At 36.1% G+C, this 27,984-nt stretch overlaps 1 protein-coding gene across 4 annotated transcripts in view; it reads right to left on the bottom strand.

Moving 5' to 3' along the window:
- Window positions 1-1,330: 1,330 nt before the first annotated feature.
- Window positions 1,331-27,984, bottom strand: part of LOC121381869 (tyrosine-protein phosphatase non-receptor type 4-like) — a 159,381-nt gene continuing 132,727 nt past the window's right edge. For all 4 annotated transcript variants that reach the window (XM_041511254.1, XM_041511253.1, XM_041511255.1 and 1 more), the window contains 11 exons: window positions 18,276-18,365; window positions 17,714-17,857; window positions 16,515-16,584; window positions 15,990-16,144; window positions 14,983-15,073; window positions 13,978-14,045; window positions 13,571-13,654; window positions 11,972-12,312; window positions 11,214-11,349; window positions 8,156-8,201; window positions 1,331-7,486 (listed from right to left, as the gene is read on the bottom strand). In XM_041511254.1, coding sequence (XP_041367188.1) covers window positions 7,449-7,486; window positions 8,156-8,201; window positions 11,214-11,349; window positions 11,972-12,312; window positions 13,571-13,654; window positions 13,978-14,045; window positions 14,983-15,073; window positions 15,990-16,144; window positions 16,515-16,584; window positions 17,714-17,857; window positions 18,276-18,365 — 1,263 coding nt within the window. In that variant the 3' untranslated portion in view covers window positions 1,331-7,448. The remainder of the gene's footprint in view (window positions 7,487-8,155; window positions 8,202-11,213; window positions 11,350-11,971; window positions 12,313-13,570; window positions 13,655-13,977; window positions 14,046-14,982; window positions 15,074-15,989; window positions 16,145-16,514; window positions 16,585-17,713; window positions 17,858-18,275; window positions 18,366-27,984) is intronic.

Genomic DNA, 27,984 nt, shown 5'->3' on the forward strand with positions numbered 1-27,984 from the left:
AGATAGCTGAGGTGTGTGCCCAGGACAGCATGCTTGAACCGTAATTGGATATAAGCACGAAAATAAGTTGAAATCAATCAATCAAGACGGAAAAAACCCTGTGATGGTACAGCCATAAAAACTGTTTATACTAGTATACAATCCAGAGATTTTTTTACTGCAGCTAATTTTAATCAGATTGGCCATTTACTGTCCAAATGAAATAACACGTTATGACTAGGGTCTCTACGAGTACTCGGGACACAGGCAAGTCTAGCAAGACTCGAGTCTATTCACAGGACTTTAGTACCCATTCAAGGGAGACAGTTAAGGGCACGAACTTCAGCAGTAACTAATCACAATAATTTTATGATCATGTGCTAGTTTCTGTTTTTAATCTAACAAAATACTGAACATATCAAAATATTGAAAGTATCAAACGGTTTCTAAATGCAATACAATGACATGATGTGGCATCCACGTTCTGCACTAAGATGCATAATGCTATTTTACTTTATTCAATAGTCTCATATCATCTAGTTTAATACTGCTGACACACCAAACTTCAAACCATATCAGTGAGTTTTGATCCAGACAGGATATGGGTTATAACACACAAAACACAGGTACCAAACCATGTCAATCCATTTTGGTCTTAATTCAAAATGTATTTGGATTGAGCAGCACACTTAGGGTCAGTATGGTTTTGGATTCTGGTGTGTCAACAGAACATTAGCGAATACGGTTCAATTCGGGTCGGTTTAGATCAATATAGTGCAGACATTTTTTATTTTGTTTAGTGACACCATCTGGTAATTTTGACAGTCTTAAAGGAAAGCCACATTTTTCTTTTAGCAAGGGATCTTTTATATGCATCATCCCATAGATAGCACATACCAGTCTTTGATATGCTAATCTGGTGTCTCAGCCAAAACGATTGATCCGAATTCATCCGTATTGAGCGGCGGTGTGTCAGCAGCAAAAAATTCTATTCGAATCAGTATGCTTTGATTCACATTGGACGGAACCATATTTGGTGTGTTAACAATATAAATGTCAGGTACTCGGGTCCAGGTCGTGTTTGTCCCTCGAGTACATGAGCCAATATTTTGGGACTTGTGGAAGCCCTACTTATAACAGGACCCGTCAAATATGTTACCAATGGCAGCCTTGACAGTATTTAATGCTCTATTTCAAGTAGGGACACCTTGAACTGTGACCTGGTTATATGCTATTTGGCATACTACTACCTTCTAAAAGCTCCATCACTGTGCTATATATTCCAGCCTCTTTAAAATAAAAATATTTACAAACCAAGCATGAGTATTCAAAGACGACAAAACAAAAGAAGTAAGTTTAAAATTATTTATTTGGTTTATGATTATTTTATACACCAATGTGTAAGAAAGCTATCACACGTACACATACCATCTAGCACACATACACACACACACACGCAACATTCTTCACAATGACTTTCTGAGCAGCACAGTAATTTCATACAACATAGTTCTCAGGTGATGAACAGATCTACCCCAACCTAAAAGGGGGAGAGGAAGGGGTAGTGCTCCTTTGTCTAGCTAGTTTAGGCTAGCTACACAGTGAATCAGTGATTTGCATTTTATTTACAGTAAATGTTCTATTTGTGTGTTTTTTTATACCAATTATATTTGTCCATAAAAAGAAAATACATTAAAATATGTTGTTCTTTGTGGAAAATTCTTCATTGCTTTATTAAATGTTATTGGTTCAAATTAATGTATTCCAAATTATAAACAGTATGTATGAGAGTTTTAAAACAAAACAAACCCCACAAAAATTTAAGTACATTTACTAGATAATTTCTGTCATCTAGCACAATTGCATTGTGCTAAATGAATACTTGAGCAATTATTTACAAAAAAGAAAAAAAAAAAGGATCCTTTAAGTATACATATTATTAAAAAAAAACCTCTTAATAATTATTTTCCTTTATATGTCTAAGTCCCCCGCAAGCATGTGAATCTAAAAAAAGAAGTTTTTTGAGGAAATGTTGGTTAATTTTGATAAAATAAAATTATCTCCTGAAATGTATTGTTTAAAAAAATATTTGAAAAATGTAAGGGAAAAGCATGTTGGCCAATCCCAACAGCTGAAGTGTTGGTAATAAATACTGTTTTAATTCAGGATGTCACCTCGAGGCAGGGTAGATCTGTTCCATATCTCAAAGTTGACCAGTTCTAAGATAACAAATTCATGCATGGCATAAAATAACAGAACTGACCACATTTATGTTTACAGCACTGAGATAAAAAATAAATACGATCAGAATGAACATGCTTATGATGAAACCTCTTCAAATGACAGAATATGTTCAACATGATTTCCACTCAATATAAATAGCTTTTTGAATATTATTTTCTTACAGTATTTACACCTACTAAAACTGAATTGATAATTACAGTTATTTGCTATAAATACATTCCAAGCAGACTACACGCACATGTATGTAAGAGTTTCATGTAAATGTGATAATACTTCTGTCAGAACCATCATATATAACTGGCCAGTCAAAGAAAGACTGCATGCGATATTCCTTCAGTGTAGCTCCAACCACTAATGCAGTCAGGATGATTAAAGGTATGTAGCTAAAAAACCCAACAAAACCCCCCAAAAACTTATAAAGTACTTCTGGTTGAAAGTAAACATTTTCTTGCTTAGAATATACACGATACTTTTAACAGCTACTTAAGATGACCACATCCATATAAACATTATAGCTTACAAAATGGCACTTGGGCTCGTGATGGTGATAGATTAGACCATAAGGACTTTGTATTATTTGACAGTACTATTGCCAAATAAAATGAACTAGTACCTTGATAAACCGTCTACCATTTGCATGGTATGCATGGATTTGTGTTTGACATTGTATGTATGTGTCCATGTTGGCATTTTACTGTTATGAACAGTGAAGATTTTAATCATGAACATAAATATCTATTTGGATGTAATAGTAGAAACACAGACATCTTTTCATGGGAATTTTATACCCCATACCCATCTCCTTATGACAAAATTCAACTTTTTTTTTGTATGGAGCACCTCTTTACTTCACAAATTGCACAGTTTAATCATATATTTACCAAGCTTTGATACTAGAAAAACATCCCATTCTTCAGGACTTTCTCCCGATTCCACAAATGTCTTCTTACCAAACAAATAACCTATATGTTGTATGTCAGTTGATTATCTTACCCACTGATATGAACTATTTTGTGTATATAGCTAAAAATTGGCAAATTATAAAAAAAGGAGGAATATTAAAATGCAAAACGTGTATTACCCAAGCAACAAAATACACATGTACAATGAGCATCATTTTAAAAAAGGCAACTCAAACTATGAATTGCATAAGATGATCTATTCACAGCAAAATGCTTTCAAAAATGGACTAGAGATGGATGAATGGACACTTCTAAAATATTTCTTTCTCTTTTTATTGTTTTAATGATCAAGGATGATAGCTTTGATGAAGTGTTAATGAGGTATTATTATTGTTGAGGTATTCTTAAGTTTACTTTATTATTGGCACAAAAAGTAACAATGACAATTATGTCATAATATTTAAAGTCAAAAAAAAAGAAGAAGAAATACTAGGTACTAGTGGTCCAATGATGATGAAATCATGCCAACAGCTTTTACTAGAAAATTAATCTTTTATATTTTAAAATTCAGAAAGATAATGTATAATTTTAATATTAAAATTTATGTTAAAGTAAACCTTTAATTTTTCAAGTGGTTCAGTAGTAAAGAGAAGTGATGGGTCAACGGACCAGAAGGTTTTTCTGTCCCAGTGCTCCACAAAGTGTACATCAAAGTCCATGGTATGTTCTGCCATGCCTATGGAGATGTGCATATATGGTATGTACCTTCCAATAGACAGGATAGTACATCCCACAGCTTTTGATGTACTATTTGTGATATACTAATTGGTAGGATCGCACTTCATGCAAGCACTCTACCAATGAGCAACACCCCCCTCTGTTTAGGATAGGGATTAGTGGTTAGTAAGAGAGAATCTGTGTCAAGTGGTATTTTATATCCCATGGAGTTGTGCACTTACTCTGGGTTGGAGCCTGTCCTAAAATGTGAAGCCAGTCTTCATACCCCCCTCCCCCCCACCCCCCCACCCCACACACCCACCCATCCCCAGCTCAGTGATGTTACCACTCACTGTGTATTCGTTGCTTAGCAAGATCCTTCTGTCATATCAATATAGAGACAGAGACAAAATTGACTCATTAATTAGAATTTTGATCAGAAGTCTCCAATCCATCTCTGTTTTGTGAATTTGTTAAAAACATAATCAAATTATAATCCATTTAAAAGCAAAAAAAAAAAAAAAAAGCTTTAAAAGTTCCACGATTGCATAAGCTCTACAGAATAAAAGTGGCATTATATACCCAGATATACAAAGATCTTTTCATTGTGATGACAAACTTAATAAAGGCATTTTGCAAAAGGCTGTCAATAAACTGCCAGAACAGTTTATATTAATAGATGTCACAACTGCATACATGTACAAAGAAATAGCTATCAGGTGAGTTGTGCAGCCAGGTCCATAGACTATTCTGTTCCAGAAAATATCAGGATGGATGGTAATGATAGATTCTATTTATTAATACATGTATAACGACATCCAAAAGAAACTTTAAAAGGCTTGAAATTGTATTCAGGCCCTCCAATTTCATGGAAATGGTTGTTTTTGGTACTGTGTCAGTAAAATCACAGAACTGAAATTTCATTTACCTTGATTATTATATCAAGTACAACTATTCAACAATGGGTTCCCATGATCAATCATAAGGCACGGAATTGAAATCCTATGGCCTGGTATTATAGAAAACCAACAAACGGTATGGTGGGACATGAAAGTATCACAAAGTTCAACATCTGAATGTCACAATGAACTTCATGATAGATTCAAAGTGTGTAGGGTGGTTTTTAAATTGGGTTTTTTCGATTAACAACAATATTGATCAAATTATTCAATTGTTTTTATATATGTATTATTTCTTTTGGACGTCAGTATAGATTCAGATACAGCATGTTTTGTTTTAATGGAGTACTCTACAACTGTTCGTGAATTCTTGGTGCAACATCCAAAGATGTTTTATTGGTGGTTTGTAAATTAATGTCAAATGCAGTCGTTTTTTGTCATTGTAAGTTATTATTCCTTGAATGCTGGGTACTAATAGTTAAGAACAGATTGCATCCCAACTTTCATTTATCACCTCAGCATTCTTATTGTGGAACAGACTTATCTATAACAGCGACCCTATCTAAGTGAAACATCTTTCATTTATCACCCCAGCATTCTTATTGTGGAACAGACTTATCTTTAACAGCGACCCTATCTAAGTGAAACATCTTTCATTTATCACCCCAGCATTCTTATTGTGGAACAGACTTATCTATAACAGCGACCCTATCTAAGTAAAACGTTACACAGGTTCATCATAAATAAACAAGTCACTGTAATAACAAATGAAACGATACTATTTAAAAAAAAAAGAAAAAAAAAAGGAAAATCACAAGATGTCTTGCATCACAAATCTACTAAGGACTGGACCATCCCCATTGTGTAGTCATGCTGTAGTCGTCACATCTAAACATGCAGGTGTTACTTAAACGTAACTGTTAAATAAATGCTATACAAAGATACCTTTAGTACAAAGACCAGTTTTTGTTGGCTAATGACTTCTTTCACTTTTATCACATACACAATTAAATGTCATCACATATAAATTTGTGGTAAAATACATTCTACACGCATGCGATTTCCATGGCATGCTGACAGATGATCCTTTCACCAGAAATGTTTGTATCAGAAAAAAAGCAAAGACAACGTTCAGTGACAAGGCAAACAAAAAACTGTTACATCACAGTTGTTTTTCTCTAATTCTTTTTGCAATCTATATCTGCCCTCTTCCCAAGCTTCAATGTCTATTCAGATTCTTAAACTTTCAACATCTTGTATAACCGTAAACATTTAATCTTTTACTTTCCAAAGCCTTATTTCACAAGCCCTCAACCATATATATCCATTGCTTCACAACCTCAAAACAAAAAAACATTCCCCTAGTCTTCAACCTTTTATTCCCAAGCATTCAACCTCATTCTGCAAGAATTCCGCACTTCCGCATCTCTAGCCTTTAACCTCTTCCTTCTCAAGCCTTCCACCATTTTTACACTCCTATCTGTATCAATTCACAAACACAAAGCAGTTCCTGCTGTCTGCAAAAGCTTCACTCTCCATTGCTGGAAATGTCTGTATCTGATTTCCAGCCGTGGTTAAATAGATCACAATCCACCATGAGTGAAATCTGCATTCATTTTAAATAAAACCAGAACATTTCAAGCCGAAAAAAGAAGGCTTTCAAGTCTACACACATCACAGTTCCTTCTGCATTGTTCTTACATGGAATGGAATGCTATTAGAATCAGGTTGTCCTTTGTACTGGTAAACTCAACAAGTTCCTAGACACACACATACTTCTTGACTTGCTCAAGTCAGCAGACTCAGAAAGGTTCAGACAAGACATTCTTAGGCAAGGGAGTTGAAAAAACAAGGATACTGGTCAATCTGCCAGTAACAGCCAGGATGTGAGTTTTTCATTTTCAATCCAGCATTCACTCAAAAACACGAATAAGTGTTTTCTAGTCAGTGAGGTTTTCACATTTTGCAGAAACAAAATATACAAGAAACCACTCCCAAACAAAGATAACTTGTTTTCAGTATTGTTTTCCACAGATGGACATTCTGTTGACTCTTGGGGGTAACCACGAGCAACCGTGTCACAAAAAGAAACACATGTTCAGATTTGTTTGCATCCTCCTTCCATTACCAAACATTTGATATCAATAACATAATGCTTTCCCCCTCAAGTAGGATAAGATAAACCTGTCCAGAGTTTTACTAAACATTTTTTTACAATATAAAGAAATGTTGTAAACATTGGAGTTAAAACACTTTTGTTCCTTCTCTCTTGCTTTTTTCAGACAATGTTCACAGTCCGATAGTAATATCCAGTTTGAGCAAGTTCATAGTGGCAGGAATGGTGGTTGAAGATTTAAATCAAGTAGCTTCCCTTTCATTCAATTATCTCCCTTAGTACATTTGAATTATCCCTGATCTTTGTGGGTTTTCGAGTTCCCCAGCTTTGGTCAATGGCTGAAACTTAATCACAATATGACACATTGATATGTATGAGGAATAGCAGCGGCATCCATTTGCTATGTAAAAAATAATTCCGCTTGACCTTAGATTCGACAATAGCACTGTATGGTGGTTGTTCCAGCACAACATTCTTGAAATTTAGGAAAGTTTCTCTCAAAATAGTATTGCAACTGCTTGTCTCGAAGAATAGAGAGATAGGACTCCATGGTGTTGTGGATTAAATTCTGCCCCAAGGGCAAAGCTACTTTCATCTGTGAAAATCTTTAAGTGGTTTCACCAGAGCCTCTAAAACCAAAAACAAAACATTTTAGTGTTGTATGGATTAACACTGAATATGTTTATTTGAATAAATCAACATACTTTCAACATACATCTATCTATGTATGTTTGAAACAAAATAATTTTATAATTAAATCTAACTCAATATATACTTTAGGTTATGAAGTAAATCTAAGGACCACAATTTAACTGAAGAGAGTCAACAGGAATATATGATCAACAAATCAAAATTGTATAAAAAAAACAAGAGTATTGCTATGAATCGTTAAACATATTATAACTGTGTTAAACAGAGTATCAAAGATGTAGCTCATGCTGCTACAAGTACTGTTTTTTTCAGTTAGCAGCAAGGGCTCTTTTATACACACCTGTTTATCTCTAAAAAGCATTTGGAAACAAAAGTATAATTTTGTAACAAAAAGTGTAATCTTAAATATGAAAAGGACATAAATGCCAAAGTACAAACATGCTTTTCCCCACTTCTTTTATTTTCAAAAGTATACCATAGCACATGTACTTTTCAAGAACCAATAGAACCGAATCTGTCATCAACTACACAGCATTTTTATAAACTGATTTTGACATGTATACAACATACTAATGTATGCAAGATGAAAAAAAGCAAACTGCTAATTGGGCAATGTCAGAGTGAAACGAAACATCATTTATACGTACCATGATACACTCTGAGGATTGCTTCACAAACAAATTTATATTGACTCTGAAAATAAAAAAGGTATATTTTTATTACAAAATATGAACAAACTTTGAATACATCACAAATATTTTCTGAAGAACTGGGGAAGTAATGGAATGTCGCTCATCAATCAATAGTTTTACTGTAAAAACTGGTTTTCAAAGAAAATACTGCAACTGCCATGCCTGTCCAACCAGCATTGTCGTAAACCTGGTATACCTCATACCTTATACCACTCTCGGTCGACATAAGATGGGGATAGTGATGAGGTTAAGGCTTTGGGGATGTGTGTTAACTGGATGGGTGTGTTGATATAATGGGGTTGTGTGTGTATGTGGAGATGATGGAAAAGATGTGAGGAGGGTTATAGGGACGTGTTTGTGGGGGTGATATGAAGGGTGTGTGCAGGTTTATGGGGATGTGTATGGAAAGAATTGAAAGGATGTGAGGTTATAGGGACGTGTTTGTGGGGGTGATATGAAGGGTGTGTGCAGGTTTATGGGGATGTGTATGGAGACAATTGAAAGGATGTGAGGAGGGTTATAGGGATGCGTTTGTGGGGGTGATATGAAGGGTGTGTGCAGGTTTATGGGGATGTGTATGGAGACAATTGAAAGGATGTGAGGAGGGTTATAGGGATGCGTTTGTGGGGGTGATATGAAGGGTGTGTGCAGGTTTATGGGGATGTGTATGGAGACAATTGAAAGGATGTGAGGAGTGTTATAGGGACGCGTTTGTGGGGGTGATATGAAGGATGTGTGCAGGTTTATGGGGATGTGTATGGAGACAACTAAAAGGATGTGAGGAGTGTTATAGGGACGTGTTTGTGGGGGTGATATGAAGGGTGTGTGCAGGTTTATGGGGATGTGTATGGAGATAATTGAAAGGATGTGAGGAGGGTTATAGGGACGTGTTTGTGGGGGTGATATGAAGGGTGTGTGCAGGTTTATGGGGATGTGTATGGAGACAACTGAAAGGATGTGAGGAGTGTTATAGGGACGTGTTTGTGGGGGTGATATGAAGGGTGTGTGCAGGTTTATGGGGATGTGTATGGAGATAACTGAAAGGATGTGAGGAGGGTTATAGGGACCTGTTTGTGGGGGTGATATGAAGGGTGTGTGCAGGTTTATGGGGATGTGTATGGAGACAACTGAAAGGATGTGAGGAGTGTTATAGGGACGTGTTTGTGGGGGTGATATGAAGGGTGTGTGCAGGTTTATGGGGATGTGTATGGAGATAATTGAAAGGATGTGAGGAGGGTTATAGGGATGCGTTTGTGGGGGTGATATGAAGGGTGTGTGCAGGTTTATGGGGATGTGTATGGAGACAATTGAAAGGATGTGAGGAGTGTTATAGGGACGCGTTTGTGGGGGTGATATGAAGGATGTGTGCAGGTTTATGGGGATGTGTATGGAGACAACTAAAAGGATGTGAGGAGTGTTATAGGGACGTGTTTGTGGGGGTGATATGAAGGGTGTGTGCAGGTTTATGGGATGTGTATGGAGATAATTGAAAGGATGTGAGGAGGGTTATAGGGACGTGTTTGTGGGGGTGATATGAAGGGTGTGTGCAGGTTTATGGGGATGTGTATGGAGACAACTGAAAGGATGTGAGGAGTGTTATAGGGACGTGTTTGTGGGGGTGATATGAAGGGTGTGTGCAGGTTTATGGGGATGTGTATGGAGATAACTGAAAGGATGTGAGGAGGGTTATAGGGACCTGTTTGTGGGGGTGATATGAAGGGTGTGTGCAGGTTTATGGGGATGTGTATGGAGACAACTGAAAGGATGTGAGGAGTGTTATAGGGACGTGTTTGTGGGGGTGATATGAAGGGTGTGTGCAGGTTTATGGGGATGTGTATGGAGATAATTGAAAGGATGTGAGGAGGGTTATAGGGACCTGTTTGTGGGGGTGATATGAAGGGTGTGTGCAGGTTTATGGGGATGTGTATGGAGATAATTGAAAGGATGTGAGGAGGGTTATAGGGACGTGTTTGTGGGGGTGATATGAAAAAAAAAGTTTGTTTTATTTAACGATGCCGCTAGAGCACATTGATTTTTTATCTTATCATCGGCTATTGGACGTCAAACATATGGTCATTCTGACACTGTTTTTAGAGGAAACCCGCTGTCGCCACATAGGCTACTCTTTTTACGACAGGCAGCAAGGGATCTTTTATTTGCGCTTCCCACAGGCAGGATAGCACAAACCATGGCCTTTGTTGAACCAGTTATGGATCACTGGTCAGTGCAAGTGGTTTACACCTACCCATTGAGCCTTGCGGAGCACTCACTCAGAGTTTGGAGTCAGTATCTCGATTAAAAATCCCATGCCTCGACTGGGATCCGAACCCAGTACCTACCAGCCTGTAGACCGATGGCCTGCCACGACCCCACCGAGGCCGGTGGGTGATATGAAGGGTGTGTGCAGGTTTATGGGGATGTGTATGGAGACAATTGAAAAGATGTGAGGAGGGTTATAGGGACCTGTTTGTGGGGGCGATATGAAGGGTGTGTGCAGGTTTATGGGGATGTGTATGGAGACAATTGAAAGGATGTGAGGAGTGTTATAGGGACATGTTTGTGGGGGTGATATGAAGGGTATGTGCAGGTTTATGGGGATGTGTATGGGGACAATTGAAAGGATATAGGAGTGTTATAGAGACGTGTTTGTGGGGGTGATATGAAGGGTGTGTGCAGGTTTATGGGGATGTGTATGGAGACAATTGAAAAGATGTGAGGAGGGTTATAGGGACGTGTTTGTGGGGGTGATATGAAGGGTGTGTGTGCAGCTGTAAATGGATATGTGGAGTTTTATGGGAAGGATGTGTGGAGGTATATGTGTGTGTGTGTGTGTGTGTGGAGACAATGGAAAGGATGTGTGGAGACGTGGAACGGATGTGTGGGCAGCCTTGGAGATGATGTTGGCGATGGAATGTGGATGTGAATAATGATAGGTGTTTTAGTGAGCTTAATGGTGAGCTGAGGTGGGATATGAATGGGAGAGGACTGGGATGGCTACCATAAATACACTTACAGAAGTTTGAATTAACATGGCACGTTGATCTCTCATCTGTCGAACTATTGTCAGGGGATAGACGGGCTGGTTGGCTTCTATCAGGCACATAGCGGTTTCCATAGTGATTAGCACACCTGTTCTCCCAATACCAGCACTGAAATGAGACCAGTCAAAAATACATAAACGTTGTGCATTTAGTATTTGTATTTAGTAGGTATGCATTCTGGTCCATGAATATTTCCAGCACTTCAATGACAAGACAACTGTAACATCAAAAAGAAAAAGAATGTTTATTATTATCCCCGCATACTGTTCACCGAGCAGCTATTAAATGTCTAAAACATTTACTGTGACACTTATCCTAGAAAAGAAACCCACAACCACTACAGAAACTCAATTCAATTTTTGTTTTAAAATTCAAGTGATCTTTCACAGGATAGCACATACCATAGTCTATGATATACCACGAATATTAGCTGAAACTAGATATAACCCCAGGCATCAGGATTTCAGATTTTATAAGAAATAAGTCCTGTGATCTCGGAACCCATCAGAAACTGGGTTTTTTTTGGTAATCAAGATAATGGTGACTTACTTAACGTGATAATGGGTAATGGATTTCAGTTTTCTGATTTTGTTTTGTGATAATTTCCATGAAATGCACAGGCCTGAAACTCACTAGGTCCACCAACGGACCCATGATTTACTGCACCTCTACCACTGAGCTCCACTGCTGCTCATGTACTGTATCAGAGTACCAACATCACAAGAATTACCTGCAATGAACTATAACAGGCTCAACCATCCCAACTCTGTTCTGCCGCACTTTTAACACAAAGTCGAGAAAATCAGCAGGATCATCCGGCACCCCATGATCGGGCCACGCTATGTACTGCATGTGCCTTATATGTCTCTCTTCGTTTGTCTCGACGTGCGTCAAATTAAACTCGCGGAATGCAAACGAAGGCGTCTCCTCTTCCTTGACGCACGTGATCTGCAGGGCTCCGAAATCCTCCGTCTCATACAGCTCCGGCCAGTACTGGTGACACTTGACCCGACCTCTCTCGACCTTCGTCGTCAGCATCACAACCAATGAGGACTGCTGTTCCCAAACCATCTGCAAAAAGGTCAAGACATTGAAAAATATGTTAGGTGATCACAACAAATGTTTGTATCTCCTAAGTTAAACGACATTACCGTATTTGACCGGAAATAAGCCCATTTCTTTGAATAAGCCCCCCTTCGTTTTGATAGCATTTAAGAAATTAGGCCCTCATTCGTAAATAGGCCCACCCCCAACTTTGTCACCTTATAAATAACATGAAATTGCAAGTTTGCTCAAAGTTCATTTAAAAGGTCATACCTCCTGCAGATAATTAAACACAAATGTAACACAATATTTTACCACCAGTGAGATTTAGCAGTCTAACAATAACAGTGTGTAACATTGTTTTCAATTTCATGCCTGCAGTATTTCTCTGAAGTATCCAAGCCCAAGTATGAACTAAAAACCAATGTCTATTTTTACCACCACACTGGGTCCGCAGTTAATGCTAATTAAGCAAATACCTTATTCTGATTGGCTAAGAACAATGACCTTAGATTGACAATTCTTTGTAGTGTAAGTAAGCTGGCTGCCTGCGTCAGAAACGTGTGTATACGCTATTGAGTTTGTTGTTAATTGCTGTTGTTTTAAGTCTTCTCAGCATTAAATTTTGGATGTAAATAAAAAGCACTGGTAAGTAATTGTAACATAGAAGGTGTGTTTCTGATAATTAGATACTAGTAAAAAAAACACCACAATTTAATTAATAAACAATTATTATTTATTAATAACAAATGGAACACTAATTAATAAATGTGCTACTGAACGTTTTTTGTTTTCTTCCTAGTTCATTTAAGTATTGTTATTTATTTTAATTATTATTATTAAAAAAAAATTCCACAAAACTGGCCCCTTGTCTGGGAATAAGCCCACCCCATGCTAAGCTCACAATGAGTTGTCTTGGCCCCCTAGGCTTATTTCCGGTCAAATACAGTAACTGTCAAAAATAGACAAATCACCATGATCTGTAATAGTACTTGATAAAGCTAAAGACAAAATTTCAGCTCAATATCTGGAGACATCGAAGAAAAAAGTCTGGAAAACTATATGTAGGACAGACAGACAGACAGACAGACAGAGACCCCTCCGGTTGGACCTGTAGGGTAATATACCACTTTCTTTCTTAGGTAACTGCATAACACGCCTCTGACAATTTTACAAAACAGAGTAGAGAAAAAATATAATTGAAAGACTTTAGATTATAGATAGAAACTGAAGCACATCAAGGATCTAAGCAAATTCTTAAAGTGGTTCTGTAGAGTATGTGTACCTGCCAAAAGTCTGTACATGTGTTAGGCAGAGGGCCCTGGGCAGCAATGTACCGGGTCACAACACCAGACCCTGGTATTTCCATCTGAAGAAAAAAGGTACATATGTTATCCACAATTAACATCATTCATTAAAAAATTTTTTTTTTAAATTATGATATTATTCAAATACAATATTTTGCATTAGAAACAATTTAGGCAACAATATATACACAAAAACACCATACATGAGACTAGAATAGAAGTTAGTGTCACCCCATATAGGATAATTCTTCTAGCATTTGAAGATTATTACAGAGGATATACATCTTCTAAATATGTACTGTTACCATTAACAGTAACTCAAGACTACAGACTTAAATAAATACAAATAACCAGAGACTCACAGTCATAACAAGCTACAACTTACATTTACATAGTTTGCATTGACATAGTCACCACCTGGGCCGGGTTTCAAAATCACTCTTGTCTGATCATCTGAAAACAACAACAATAACACATAATTAATCTGATTTAGTGTAGACTGCACTGCAAAATCAAATTATCACATTGATCTGACAATAGCCTCAATAAAAGGGACTTCGCTCTCCGAAATAGTCTCTACCCCCACCCCTAAAAAAAAGGGAAAAAAAGAAGAAGAGAGAGACAATATTAAATGCTAATCTATTTCCCTCCCCACCCCCCAAAAAAAAGAAGAAAAAAAAAAGAAGAGAGACAATATTAAGTGGTAATCTACTTTGTAATATATGAAAACAACTTAAACATTTTAAGGTGTGTAATACAAGTCGTAACATACGAAATGATTATGAATCTGCCATTAGCACAGTCAATACTGCATCTCTGCAGAAGACTGATTACAAAAGAAGTTACGTTAGAGTCGTGAGGACATGCAACCATGTTTACAGAAGAGAGCTGATCTTAACCACAATATATAGTTCCATCTGCAGCTATTGGAGGACTGCCATTTTTATAGTCTGTGCCAGCATCCATAAAGAAAGGGACATATGCACACTGATGTGCAAATAATATTTCTAGCATGGAGCTAAGTATTTTATAGAAATATTGCTCAGATTATATTGAGGAGGCATTTAATATACACTTTAGTAAACTAAACTTACAGGGAATGATGGTGTCAATAGAAACTTCACAAGTACCTAGAATTTGTTGTAATCATCCGCTACTGTGTGTCAATTCCAATATACAAGTCTAGAGAAGAAACCTGCCTTTACAACAGGATTTCCAATGTAGTACAATAAAACAAATGCTTCCTTTGATATACAAAATATCTCTCAAAAATGCCCACTTCATTAAATTTAGTTTTAATCCATGTCGAGTTTTCGTGTTCACTGTTTAAGTGATAGTAAAACAATACGCTGGCAGGGATTATGAATCAAGTGTCAAAAATTATACTTACAAGGCGAGATATCTCTGTATCTGTTTTTAGGGATATTGGCTTCAGCCCTTGCTGCATTCATTGTCAAGTTCGGTTTCTTCCTGTACAATTGCTGAAAACAAAAGAAACAGATATTTTCTAAATAAAATGAGAACAGGAACAACAAATGTGTGCCAATTTTGACTGCACTTATAATGAACATGATCTCTGCAAACCACAACCTAGTAATTAATAATTTTATCAAAACTGATCTATATCAATTTATACCCAGAGTATTAGGAGAGGGCCTAGTAAGTTGGCAAACTTGTGCCCAATCCTTTTGTTATTTATGCAATAAAATATGTTTTCAATCAAACCCAGGGTATATTTTATTGAATTATTGCAAACTGAACTGCAGTTAGCTTGGTTCACCATCGGCAGAACTAAGTAGTCAGTAGAATCTACTTTGTTGTAAAGCCAGAACCTGAAGAATACCACTTGCACATGGAGTTTAAAATTTAAAATTAAATTTTCATGAAATTAGATTATCCTATTAAACTTTATATTTCATTATTCTTTTGGTAATCTGTTTTTACTAGTTAGAGATCTGTTTTGCATATGAAAAAAACCCAACACCAAAAAACAACAATATTTCGAACTTGATGAGCAGAAGAAGAAGACATGCTTGACTGTGGAAGGAAAACTCTACTAATGTGTTTGAAGGTTCAGGCACGTCCATCATGGGCACTCCTGCCCAAACCCAAGCTTCACTATAGGTCAGTATTTCTGTTTCATTTATATCTTGACAAGTGGGTTTTATTTTTAATTGCATATAAAAATAAAAATAAATTGTTAATTAAAAAATAAATTAAAAAAATTCTTTTTATATTAAACCAGTGTGGAATTATTTGAAAAAAAAACAACCCCATTAAAATATACTTTCCCACAGATAGCATCTCAAAACCAGTAAAAAGTGAGTTACTAGGTTTTGCAAATGGGCGAAAAGATATGTGGCTGCCAAGTGGAACGAACCACCATTAAAAGCTCACCTCAAACTGTGCGAGCGCAGCTCCACTATCAAGACTTTCTTGTAGCAGCATCAGTGATGATTCCAGTGTGTTGGCATTTGACGAACTAGCTATCACATGGGTCTCCGGGACATACGAGAAATCTGGCTCATCAGTCTGGTCTTCACTAACATACACTGAATTGAGAACAATGCAAGATGAAAACAACTGTTACTGTTACTGTGTGTGTGTGTGTGTGTGTGTGTGTGTGTGTGTGTGTGTGTGTGTGTGTGAGAGAGAGAGAGAGAGTGAGAGTGAGAGAGAGAGAAAGAGAGAGCAGACAATGAAAACAAGAAATATTTTTAAAATGTAAAGACAAAGAAAAAAAAAAGGAACAAAAGATTGTAGATTTTTTTTTTTTTTTTTTTTAAATTAATGGCAAATAGTACCTAGAAAAACCAAGTGAATAATAATACACATAAAACCTGTTTTTCACTTAAAATAGGATATTCTGCATATTGCAAGAAGATTATAAATTAAAGTTTGCCTGTTTTGGTCGAAGCTTACCATTTGGTCTGACAATGAGAATCAGTTCACCAGTGTGCGATTCTCGAGAAGCCTTGATAAACATAACCACCTACAAAACAAAATGTTAGAGTGTCAAACAAATTTATACATGTAGTTCTTATTGTTCAGTATTGTTAGTAGTTAATATTAACAAATGATCAATTCTTTATGGTAAAATCATTATGTACCAAATTTGGACAGCCGTTTTGTTTAGCTAAACTGAATTATCTTTATCACATTAATATATTTTGTATTCATCAAAACTAACACAAAAAATAGTCTAGCTTATCACAATTATACATGAGGTTTGTAAAATACAATACATTAAGTATCTTGATAAACTACTATCTCTGTACATGACTAAGTTCATGAAGATTTTATATAACATCTATGCATACATGCACACCCTTACACTTTTTACGTCAGTAAAACATACAATGTAAGTATATGTGCAGCCGCACCCCCAACAAACACAAAATAAATACCAATTTTTTTTTTTTAACCGAAGGAAATGGTTTATTTAACAATGCACTCGACACATTTTATTTATGGTTATATGGCATCAGACATATAGTTAAGGACCACACAGATATTGAGAAAGGAAACCCACTGTCACCACTTCATAGGCTACTCTTTTTGATTAGCAGCAAGGGATCTTTTATATGTACCATCCCATAGACAGGATAGCAAATACCATGGCCTTTGATGTACCAGTCGTGGTGCACTGGCTGGAGCGAGAAATAGCCCAATGGGCCCACTGACAGGGATCAATCCCAAATTGACCGTGCATAAGCGAGCGCTTTACCGCTGGACTACATCTCGCCGCCTTTTTCAACCAAAGGCAATAATATTTATTCAGTGGTAAAACACTGCCATCAGTAAATTACCTGACCTGAGGCATTTCATATGATAACTTTGACAACTTCCCATATTCATATCATAACTGACAACTTCCCATCAGTAAAGCCCTTGACCAAAGGCATTTCATATGATAACTTTGACAACTTCCTATCGGTACTGCCCTTGAGTTTGAGTTCTGGTTCTTTCACCCCATCAGTTATTTTAGGTGAGGTATAAGCCTGAATGGTTCTATATAAAAGACCCATTACAAAAATAAAGAAGAAGTTTTGTTTTTGTTTAACAAGAACATTGATTTATTAATGATCAAGACCGATTACAAGAAGCAGTTAACACAATACCTGTTCGTGTGTGTGTTGAGACACATCCCGCCCGTTGATGAAGAGAACCTGATCTCCCTCATTGAGGCGTGGAATGGCCAGGTCTGAGGGTGTGTTAGGTGCCACCCTTGATACAATGATGGGCATGCCTTGGTCAGCTCCTCCCTAAAATAATAACACACATATAGAAGTCACCAATATATTTTGCAATGCAAATACCTCACAAATTTAATAGGAGTAAATATACTTGTTTCCACAGTTTGAACACTGCTATAATATTAAAAAAAGAAAGAAAAGAAAACCATTGACATGTTTATATTTAAAACAAATTTCTAAGGAGAATGTTTCCTTTTAATTCTAAAAATGTTACACAGTAAATTCATGACATGAAGTCGATGAATATTCAAAAGTTGGTGACTACATTCAAATACAGAGTTTAAATTGGACCCCCTACCCAAATTATTTGCTAGTTGGCAAATTTAGTTACATACACCGGGAACAGTGAAGACAAAAGAAAACTGAAGTCAACAACAGCAATAACAGAAGTCACTGGACATATAATAAACAAAGCTTCATGACTGACCTTGACATTGAAACCAAATCTTCCATGTTCATCTGGCATCATCCGGATGGTAACCAGACCCTGACCATCAGTGTAACCATTGCCATTGGACTGCAAAGAGAAAACAAATTATGTACATGCAATGTTGATTTACGAGTTGTAGATTTATGATGCTGAACCATTTTTGAAAAATAAAACAGCTGTCTATACACAATTATATTTTGATAAAAAAGAAGAAGAAAAAAAAGAAAAAAAAGAAGCCACAGATGAAGGTTAATGTTTTAGTTATTGTTTCTCCCGTGATCATTAAATTGAAAAGACTGATCTCAGATGCTTGTGAAATGATTTGTAGTAAATCACTGTCCAGCTTGTCCCTTCCACCCCATCCCACTTTTTATTTTAAGCATTTTACATACTGACACCAATCAAAACGGGCAAGTGACCAGTGATATGAACTGACAGAGATCAACAAGTGTTGGCTAAATATTAATCAGGGGTGGGAATTGGTGAACTGTAAAAAAGAGGAAATCTAGAGTGGTCCCAGAAATTCTTGAAATCCTAGGTTAAAATCTGTGCCATCCGACACATTTTGGAGGAGAGGAAGATTAAAATGTGAGGAAACGCAATGTTCCATAAGACGAAAACAGCTGATCCGAGGATAATTCCCACCCCTGATTTAAACAATTAAGACAATGAAACTTCTACCTACTGCTTATTTTGTATAAAGACTTGTATTTTGTAAAATATGTATCATATGTGTGTGTAGTAAAAAAACCTAAAACATCCACATGTGGAAATTAAACAAATGAATTTTTTTTTTTTTAAACTTTAAAACAACAAATATAAACTATGGAGGCAAACCAAGTGCTTTAAAAAATATATACCGGTATATATATGTATAAAAAGGGTAATGTGTATATTATACAAAATATAACTGTTTATTTTTCAACTTTAAAACAACAAACTATAGAGGCAAACAAATGCTTTAAAAAAAATCCACCAACTGGTTAAGCTTGAGAAGGGAACACACACACTGATATTTACATTTCCTGTACTCAACTGTAGTTCGTCCTAACCTTCAAAAATGTCATGACCCAGATTATCCACAATACACTATGGTTTGGCATTCTTAACGTATTTAAACATGATTAAGCATGTAAACCACCAATTATAAAACAATTCTGAGGCCGCTCTCAACGCGTGAAAATATTTGTTTACTAACAACTTGGACAACTGTGACCACAGATTCTGGCCTGCCTTGGATAATCTGTTTGATGTGGAGCAGTACATAAACACAGTCCTAACTTGTCATAATCACAGTCAGTCTAAAATAAGCCTTAATTTAAAAAAAAAAAATTTAAATATGTACTGACAATGTAAATGTATGATCAGTGTTCTCACTGGGTGAAAATTAAAGGAGGGTGGCCGTGCGACACCACATCCTTCAAAACAAAAAAGAGGAAAGTTTGGTCACCATATATCATTGTATATTGGTCAACATTGTGTATTGAAAGACATACTCCTTATTATGCCTCTTAGTATTCGGTACAAAAAAAGTTAGAATAAAAAAATTCTGTTCACTTTATAATTATCTTCATCGAATGAATTGGTTGCTTTGATATCAGGGGGTTGGGGGGTATCAGGGCATGGTAAACAGGATCTTTTCCAGACCAAAAAAAGACTTCTTTAATTTTTCTGCACTAGAACAATTCTTGCAACTGTATGTATATTTATCCTATAACTTACCCATGATATTCATGTCATAAGCCCATGTGTTAATTTAGTGTATTAACCCGATTAATAATGGTATGCAAATTTGCAAGGTCTCTAGGTAATGTGTTGCTGTGGATGGGTCATTGACTTACAAGCCAACAAGACCGGTGTACCTGAGCGTAACTTTTTCAAATATTTAGTTAAAATATGTGACGTCAAACAGATTTGTGCTAATTGTGATGACGTCATATTACCGATGGTGGCGACTTTAGTAGTTATTTACTAAATCTTTTATTAAAATGTTATTTTAGAACTGTTATAGTATAAATAGAATTCGCTACTCGTGTGTTTTAATATGTAAAATATCAACTTCGTCAACAAATGCCGATTAACGTAGACTTGTGGTTATTTTCCATATTAAAAAACACTCGTGACGACTCCTCTATATATCTGGTTTTACACGACGAGAATTGGCTGGTTTACCATCTAATTACCCAATCAATGCTTGTTTTTCATAATGAGCTTCAATCAACTAATCAATATTACTTGTCTTACAAGATTAGACTCTGTATAGTGACTGAACCACCAACCCAGTAGTGGTAGTCAATATATAGTCAAACCTGTTATACAGCCACCAGTGGGGGACCAGATTAGACTCTTTATTATTTATCAGTCTGTTCCTTGATTTAACTTTCTAACACTTGTAGTGACTGAACCACCAACCCAGTAGTTGTAGTCAATATATAGTCAAACCTGTGTTATACAGCCACCAATGGGGGACCAGATTAGACTCTTTATTATTTATCAGTCTGTTCCTTGATTTAACTTTCTAACACTTGTAGTGACTGAACCACCAACCCAGTAGTTGTAGTCAATATATAGTCAAACCTATGTTATACAGCCACCAGTGGGGGACCAGATTAGACTCTTTATTATTTATCAGTCTGTTCCTTGATTTAACTTTCTAACACTTGTAGTGACTGAACCACCAACCCAGTAGTTGTAGTCAATATATAGTCAAACCTATGTTATACAGCCACTAATGGGGGACCAGATTAGACTCTTTATTATTTATCAGTCTGTTCCTTGATTTAACTTTCTAACACTTGTAGTGACTGAACCACCAACCCAGTAGTTGTAGTCAATATATAGTCAAACCTATGTTATACAGCCACCAATGGGGGACCGGATTAGACTCTGTATAGTGACTGAACCACCAACCCAGTAGTGGTAGTCAATATATAGTCAAACCTATGTTATACAGCCACCAGTGGGGGACCAGATTAGACTCTTTATTATTTATCAGTCTGTTCCTTGATTTAACTTTCTAACACTTGTAGTGACTGAACCACCAACCCAGTAGTTGTAGTCAATATATAGTCAAACCTATGTTATACAGCCACCAATGGGGGACCGGATTAGACTCTGTATAGTGACTGAACCACCAACCCAGTAGTGGTAGTCAATATATAGTCAAACCTATGTTATACAGCCACCAGTGGGGGACAAGATTAGACTCTGTATAGTGACTGAACCACCAACCCAGTAGTGGTAGTCAATATATAGTCAAACCTATGTTATACAGCCACCAGTGGGGGACAAGATTAGACTCTGTATAGTGACTGAATACAGTCAGTTATACAGCCACCAATGGGGGACCAGATTAGACTCTTTATTATTTATCAGTCTGTTCCTTGATTTAACTTTCTAACACTTGTAGTGACTGAACCACCAACCCAGTAGTTGTAGTCAATATATAGTCAAACCTATGTTATACAGCCACCAATGGGGAACAGATTAGACTCTTTATTATTTATCAGTCTGTTCCTTGATTTAACTTTCTAACACTTGTAGTGACTGAACCACCAACCCAGTAGTTGTAGTCAATATATAGTCAAACCTATGTTATACAGCCACCAATGGGGGACCAGATTAGACTCTTTATTATTTATCAGTCTGTTCCTTGATTTAACTTTCTAACACTTGTAGTGACTGAACCACCAACCCAGTAGTTGTAGTCAATATATAGTCAAACCTATGTTATACAGCCACCAATGGGGGACCAGATTAGACTCTTTATTATTTATCAGTCTGTTCCTTGATTTAACTTTCTAACACTTGTAGTGACTGAACCACCAACCCAGTAGTTGTAGTCAATATATAGTCAAACCTATGTTATACAGCCACCAATGGGGAACAAGATTAGACTCTTTATTATTTATCAGTCTGTTCCTTGATTTAACTTTCTAACACTTGTAGTGACTGAACCACCAACCCAGTAGTTGTAGTCAATATATAGTCAAACCTATGTTATACAGCCACCAATGGGGGACAAGATTAGACTCTTTATTATTTATCAGTCTGTTCTTTGATTTGTAGGTCATGGTATGTACCATCTTGTCTATGAGAAGGTGCATATAAAAAGAATCCCTTGTTGCCTTTCAGAAGGAATACCTTATGTGGAGGCAGCAGGAACAGCTCCCCCTCTACTCCCTCTCTCCCCAGTTTCGCTCCCTCTCTCATTGAATTAATGTTAGACATTACACTGAAATAGCTGCCATTTACTACTATATGCTGAGGTGCCATTAAACAAATATTCCTTTCTTTTGCTTTCCATGTGAGTATGTTAGTAAATATATGTTCTCTTTATCCGATACAACTTGTTCTTCGTGTACACCACTGAATTCATACAAAGTACCAGCACGGCTTTTAAATTGAAAAGACATACAAAAAACTGATAGCAATAGTTTTATAGTTGAGGGATCTTTAACAATTGCTGTTCCGACGGGACACATTCCACAGGTGGATAAAGACCGACAGTCTATTATCAAGTAACTTGACATTTATCACACACAAATGGAGGTGTATCTACTTTATTTGAAATGCCATACCTAGCTGTATTTCCAGCTCACCTAATTTGGCAAAAGAAAAAGAAGAAAAAAACCTCATTCTTCATAATACAGAGACACAGTAAACAGCCTTTTGAATATTGGATATAGGAGTGTTTACAATTCAACAATACAGTATATATAAATTTCAAGTTACCATCTAGACATAACCAGTGAGGCCATACAAATAATAATCTGTTTTATAGACATAACTACCAGCTCCGGCTCCCACCCAGAGCTAGCTTAATGACTCTAGGAGTAGATGTAAGACCATTACACTGACTCATTTCTCACACTAACCATTAACAACTAATCACTAATCCACTGTCCTGGGCAGACAGCCCAGATAGCTGAGGTGTGCCCAGGACAGTATGCTTGAACCTTAATTAGATATAAGCACGAAAATAAGTATAAATGAATTAATATACATAACTACCAAATTAAACAAGAATTATGTGGAATTAATGACTTGCCTACCATAACATTTTTCAGTACATCGTGAGAAAACTGATGTAAAGATTAAACTTTTAACATTAAACTTTAATGCTAAAGTTGATGCCATCACCGCAGCTGTTGAAAAAGTAATACCTATATCAGTACCATCTACCTACATGCAAATCCTATTTCAAAATAAAAACTATAATGTCCAAATATGCTTTGCCAAACATGAAAACCAAAAAAAAAGAGAGGAAAGACAAAATCTACATTTATCCCATAAAGACTGAACTAACCCAAAAAAACCCCAGTCAAGATCTTTGATGTGCTCAAACTGTGTCATAAAAAGAACAGACTAGACCACATCTTACCATAGATACATGTATATGATATTAGTTTTTCTCTTTTTTTTTTTTTTTTGTTCTCTAACTCTCTCTCTCTTTAATATATATATATATATTTTATTTTTTAAAAATAATAATTTGTTATTGACAAATTTAATGTAGATACACGGCTATAGTTACCTAAGCTTTGGTAATTAGCTAGAGGATGACTATTGATTTTTGTTACAGTTCTTGAAAGTTTGGAGCGCTGACAAATGAGGAAAATAATCAAGAGAAAATACAGACAGGACATCAGATATGTTGAGATAATGGTTTTATATCGATCCATCCAGCACAGGTAGACTTGTGTAACTGATGATTACAATACCGCATAAAACATCACAACTCATGCAGACATGGACTGGCATAATTAGTGATCAGAATGCATGAATGTTTAACGACACACCAGCATGAAAAAGACATCCCAGCATGAAAAAAGACACCCCAGTATGAAAAAGACTCACCGGCATGAAAACTATTGGACTCTCAGAATGCAGAACTACCTGATATTATAGCCGATGTATTTTTTATGCTGAGGTGTTGTTAACATTCATGCAGAATCAGAATGCAGTAGCATTCTGCTCATCAGAATGCAGTACGGTTTAAGTATAAACTTGTCTAAAACAAGAAGCACAATTAACTTATGCAGGCATGGACAGACATATCAATTATCCGTTTGCAGTACAATTTTTGTGAAGACTTGTCTGATACCAGAAAATAGCACAATTCAGGCATGGACTGATGTAATCAATGATGAGAGAACAGTGTACACTTGTCTAATACGAGAAAATATCTCAACTCATACAGGCACAATTCAAGCAGCAAAAACACGAATCACTTACAACAGGTTTTCATTTATTGGGAGAATCATCTAAATTATTTAATTAATTACATGTATCAAAAATAAATCAAAAGCTAGAGAAAAGGTAACTTCATCTATCAGAAAACACACAAATATATTCTTAAATAAAATAAGTTTTTTAGTTAAGCAAGTGATCTTGCCAGAAGCATGGTTACAAATGGTATCCTTTTTATATACATGCATATTTATTGCATAATTTATTACATTATATGATAAAAAAGCAGAATGTGCTTAGAACATAATGTAGATAAAATATTAATGAAGTTCACGATCCCTTTTAAGTTATTTAAGTACACAGTTATGGCTTCATAATACAAATCCCATTTGTTACTCATTAAAAGTTCTTAACAAATGAAACTAATGTACTCCTGGTCCTGAACTTGACGTTAAATATAACATGGCTTGTTCATCGTCATTATTAAACTCTATTCAGGTGAACATGTTTTTATTGGGAAACATTAATTTCATCCAATGACAAAGAAGAAAAAATTAAACACTAGCCAAGAATCGAAATAAAACTATTGATAAAATGATCAATACAGCTTTCCAAGCAGGTGCACTTAATTTTGTAACAATACTAAAACTTCCAGCTCATGACATTATAATGCGCAATTCTTGATCTCTTATTAAAATAATTCAATACTGATAATTTAACAACACCTGCCAGTGTTCTGTTTGGTGCATGAAAGGAACTGAATGTTTCATGACAATAGTACAATTGTTTAATCAGTGGCAACAGTTAAACATATGGTCACACATCCTGACTCACAGTCTTCAATGCAATAGTTAACGTTTGTTTCGTTCAACAACACCACTAGAGCACAATGATTTTATTACTTATCGGCTATTGGATGTCAAACATTTGGTAATTCTAACAATCTTAGAAAGGAAACCTGCTACATTTTTTTCATTAGTAGCAAGGGATCTTTTATATGCACCATCCCACAGACGGAATAGCACATACCACTGCCTTTGATATACCAGTTGTAGAGCATTGGCTGGGATAAGAAATAGAACAATGTGCCCACCGAAAGGAATCGATCCTAGACCGATCGTGCACCAGGCGAGTGCTTAACCAATGGGCTACATTCTGCCCCTCGAGTGCAATAGAGGAAATATATTGCTGCTTAAACAGTGTAATGACCATATAAGGATGGTTATTGATTACAACCAATCCCAAACCCACATGTCTATGAAGATAGTTAATGCTTCACCCACACATACCAGCTGAAACATACACACACCTTAAGAATGTCAAACAAAAACCCTCACATAAACAGTCAAACCTCTCTAGAAAGGCCACCTAAATTATACACAAAATATTGCTCTTAAGAGTGAGGGGCCTTTATATAGAAATAGCATACATGTGTGTGTAGAGAGTGGTGGGTAGTATATGAGGTGTTTATACAGGCTTCACTGTGTGCATGTATTACATATATATATATATATATATATATATATATTCTGTTATCTGGGTGAACATTAATTTGGAGTATCAGGAATGTGAAATGCAACAAGTTGAAAGATAAACCAGTATGGCAGGTCATTAAAACCAGATAATCATATGGCTGTCATAAAAGCAGTCTGTGTTGTATGAACAAAGGGTAAACTTCAAATACTTGAGGTCATAGTGCACCAGGAGGAATGTACCACTCTCTCCCTCCCTCCCCCTATCTCTTGCTGCATCCATCTCTCTCTCTCTCTGTCTGTCTGTCTGTCTGTCCCTCACACCACACCAACACGCATTCAAAGCAGTAACATATCTAAAACACACTGTATGTATATGTCCTAACCTCACATGCTTATATACAATTAACCCATCTGAAGGATATTTTGTTAAAAATTAATTAATAGGATCATGAATTTGTATTTTTTTTTTTTTTTTTTTATTATATTAGAATTTTTTTTTTTTTAACTTGACATCCTGTATTCAATCTTGAGAAATGATGTACTGGGGATTCTGAATTGCATGCAGTTACATACAATTACATTTTCATGTTTTAAAAAAAGCACAAGAACAGTAAATTTATAATACATGTTGTTGACAGGCAAGAACTTGCAGCAAACACTGATTAATATTAAATGGTAAAGATCTAGCACTATAAACTATTAGGTAAGTAGAGTGATATAAATAATTAAGCTCTCCACCCCACCCCCTACCCCCCCAGCAATTTAATCTGCAGCTAAAGTGTCAAGGATCAATTTGCTACCACATGTACAATGTATATACCATATACATACCAGTTCACATTATAGTTCTTTTTGAATCATGTCATTTGCACCCACAGACAGATTTACCAAAACTTGCCATACCAAAATTTTTGTTGTGTTTAGCGACATCACTAGAGCTCATTGATTTATTAATCATCGGCTATTGGATATCAAACATACATGTGTATGGTTATTTTGACACAGTAATAGAGAGGAAACCCACTACAATTGTTCCATTAGTAGCAAGGGATCTTTTATATGCACCATCCCACAGAAAGGATAGCACATACCACAGCCTTTGATATACCAGTTGTGGTGCACTGGCTGGAATTAGAAATAGCCCAAAGGGCCCACTGACGTGGATCGATCCCAAACCGACTGTGCATCAAGCAAGCACTTTACTACTGGGCTACATCCAACCCACTACTATATCATAAACTTTGAACTAACATTCATCTAAATACTAGCTGGAACATGGGGGAAAATCCAATGCTTCCACATTTAACATAAAATCAGCTTTCATGGAATGTAATACACGTTTAAAAATAAAACCTGACATTTTTTAAAAGCTGAAAAAACTATCCGTACTTAAATAAAGGTCATTATTTAGCCTTTCAGAACTACATGTACTTTGTGAACATTTTATGACCAAAAAAAAAAGACAAGCAAAGAAAAGGAAAGAAGCTAAAATAGAATTTTAAAAAAGCCACTGCACCCCTTAACTTGAATAATCAGCACTAAATCAACCCACTCAATGACATGCATTAAGTTTAGAGACTATTATGTCCTAAACTGTACTTCAAAATTATGCCTTTGAATGTTGACAACAAACAAGTTTGAGACACAATTATTCAGTCTCGACACACTTGACGTCACACATTAAAATGTTAAACTGAAAAGACCCGAGACACTCCTTTCTTCAGCTGCATGCATTCATGTCATGGTTCACATCTCATCACAAGCATGTAGCCATTCAGTGAGGCAAAACACGTTTAGTGGAACTATTACGGAACCTTTAATATTTCAATTACACAGCATCTTTTGTAGGGTTCTCAATACATTTGTATGTTTAGTTGAGAGCATTTTTTAATGTATTTTATATTTTAAAAAAGGATCCACAAATACACATACATTTTAATGAGAAAAGTTAAAAGTTTGTTTTGTTTAATGACAGGAGAAGCCAAATTATTAAATTAAATGAAAAAACAAAACAAATATCCATGATAAAGATAGAACAG

Source organism: Gigantopelta aegis, chromosome 9 (genome assembly GCF_016097555.1).
Source record: "Gigantopelta aegis isolate Gae_Host chromosome 9, Gae_host_genome, whole genome shotgun sequence".
Lineage (NCBI taxonomy): Eukaryota > Metazoa > Mollusca > Gastropoda > Neomphalida > Peltospiridae > Gigantopelta > Gigantopelta aegis.